Genomic DNA, 2,613 nt, shown 5'->3' on the forward strand with positions numbered 1-2,613 from the left:
CAAGTAAAACATGCAGGGCTGCGGCCCTCCAGGACCAGGATTGCCCACCCCTGCTCTACAACAAGTCGTCCTACATGCTCTTTAGATCAAATACCCCACTCACATCAGTTCACATTATGAGAGCAGGTTTGATTTAGGAGAAGCCATTGTTTTGTTCTGCATGAAAACCTATGAAAATCTGTACATATCAATGGTTCTGTTGGCAAAGTATTCCACTGTTGGACGGCAACACTTGAAAAAGCTGATTTACCAAAAGAAGTTTTACATTTAGGAACTCTACTCACCAGGAATAGTTGAACGTGTGACTCTAGATGTTTTCCCAGAGTTAAGGGATACAAATTTTTTCAAGGGAGGTGCAGCTGAACCATGAATAATCTTGAAAAGCAGACATATATTTGTAAATTTGATTAAGTTCTCAAAACTAAGAATTTTATACTTTGCAAGGATATAATGACGAAACAACCGTGTTTTCTTACCATGGATCTTGAGAGCCCGTTTATATAAGGAATGTTAATCTCAAACTCATTCAGTACAAAACAAAACAAGCCCAAATCTTTGCATTTAATGAAGACAGGATCATTTGAATCTCTTTCCTCCAGTTTTATAGTTTCCTCTTTGTTTTGGTGCTTTCTGCTCGTGCACATGTTCCAGAACCGGCTGCATGTGACGTCAGGACGTCCCAAGTGGTTACAAATYAAGGTTGACAGCCTTTAGATTTGCTTTATTATTATTATTTATTTAAAAAAACTAGTTTTAAGGGTAATGTTCAGTGTTTTTCAATAAAATAAGAGTGAAACATTGACGTAATCAAATCAATGTAAGGCTTTTAAAGACTGTGATCAGTGATGGGCCAGAAAGCTGCAGTCAGTGCTCTGATAGCCCCCTGTGTTTCAAAGTTTGGTTGTATTTCTAACAGCCTAACTTCCCCGCCCCCCAGCAGTGATTTATCGCACGATGTGTTAAAGCTGAAGAAGCCACAGGTCTCAGAGGCACCTGAGTCTGCAGAGCTCAGTTGAACAGAGCCATCGCTTTGCTTTCACCCCCCTCCAAACGGGCGGGGTCTGATGAATGTTCTCTGAAACACCGCAGCACGTTCAGCAGCTCCTAATTAGCTGAGCTGGTTCTGGGAGAGCTCCAGTTATTTATCTTACACCYGCCCAAAAACAGCCGTCCGCTCTGAACCCTGTGTTTGTGTGACTCCGCAGACGCCTTCGTCGGGGGAGCGATCGGCTTGATGTTCGCGTACGTCTGCTACCGCCAGCACTACCCCCCCTTCCTGCACACGGACTGCCACCTGCCTTACGCCAGCCTGGCCGCCGCCGCCGCCAAGATGCCGCCGTCCCCTCAGGATGAGCCGCAGCCCACCGACAACGCCACCACCCTCCCCATGGAGGGTTTGACGGAGGGGCCGGTATGACTAGTGGCCCCCGCCGAGACGCCCCCCAAAAGCTTTCACCAAGCCGCCGAGCCTCGTTCCTCGTGAATAACCGGCTCCTTTCTACATTCCAGTGGACAGTAAAACACTTCAACCATTTCCAGTCTGTAACGCCATGCCTCGATGACTCATTGTGTTTATTTCTAAATCTGTTTTAGTTTTTTTGCTCAGCAGCCGTTAAAGTCTATATTTAGATGTAACGTAAGGAAGGAGCCTGAGAGAATGTGGGAACATAAGATGAGAAAAACTTCAAGGATTATCGTGATCGATGCTGTGAAGTCAGATGATATAAAAAAGTGTTGTTTTTGTTGAAACTTTTGTTTTGTCTTTAATGAGAGGATGTCCTGTTGGTTTGTGCTGCAGCAAAAGCATTGAAGATTTGGAACAAASAGTTGGTGAGACACAGAAAATCCCATAATGTGTCACAGAAAACAATCCAGTTTAAAAACAGTAAAGTGTAACAGTATGTCACATCACAGGTACCCGGAGATGTTTTCAAACAGGGAGTAAACTATAAAAATGTAATAATAATTGGCCCTGAGTCAGAAAACGATGGACTGTCCTCTGGGCTGGGGTAAGGTTCTGCCTCAGGTTGATGGGATTTTTGCTGAAGCATAGAACGAAGTGTGTGATAATATTGTGGAAACTGTACCAGTCTGTTGTGGTGAAGTGGGAGTTGAGAAGTAAGGAGAAGCTCTCTGTTCACCGGTCAGTTTACGTTCCTACCCTCAGTCACAAAAACTACAGAACAAGATCTTGGGTACAGGTTGTCTAAATGAGTTTTCTACTCAGGGTAGATGGACTCTCCCTTAGAGACCGGTTCAGTTTTCCAGGAGAGACTCGGAGTAGAGCCGATAGTCCTCCACATCCAGATGAACCAGCAGAGGTGGTTCTTCTCGTGAGGATGCCTCCAACTGGACGTAGATACCAGGTCACTCTGGGGAGACCATGTCTCTGAGATGGTCTGGGAACAGCTTAGGATGGATGGATGGGTCAATGGATGGATGGATGGGTCAATGGAATCTATGGATGGATCAGTGGGTGGGTGGATGGATAGATGGATGGATGGATCAATGGGTGGGTGGATGGATCAGTGGATGGATTGATGGATGGATGGATCAATGGATGGATCAATGGGTGTATGGATGGATCAATGGATGGGTGGATGGATCAGTGGA

General features: G+C 45.2%; 1 protein-coding gene across 1 annotated transcript in view; it reads left to right on the forward strand.

The window, feature by feature from the left end:
- The window catches only part of plpp4 (phospholipid phosphatase 4), a 46,459-nt gene extending 44,710 nt beyond the window's left edge, over nucleotides 1–1,749 (forward strand). The window contains exon 7 of the mRNA XM_014021146.1: nucleotides 1,206–1,749. Coding sequence (XP_013876600.1) covers nucleotides 1,206–1,417 — 212 coding nt within the window. The 3' untranslated portion in view covers nucleotides 1,418–1,749. The remainder of the gene's footprint in view (nucleotides 1–1,205) is intronic.
- Nucleotides 1,750–2,613: the final 864 nt, after the last annotated feature.

Source organism: Austrofundulus limnaeus, unplaced genomic scaffold (assembly GCF_001266775.1).
Source record: "Austrofundulus limnaeus strain Quisiro unplaced genomic scaffold, Austrofundulus_limnaeus-1.0 Scaffold280, whole genome shotgun sequence".
Classification (NCBI taxonomy): Eukaryota; Metazoa; Chordata; class Actinopteri; order Cyprinodontiformes; family Rivulidae; genus Austrofundulus; species Austrofundulus limnaeus.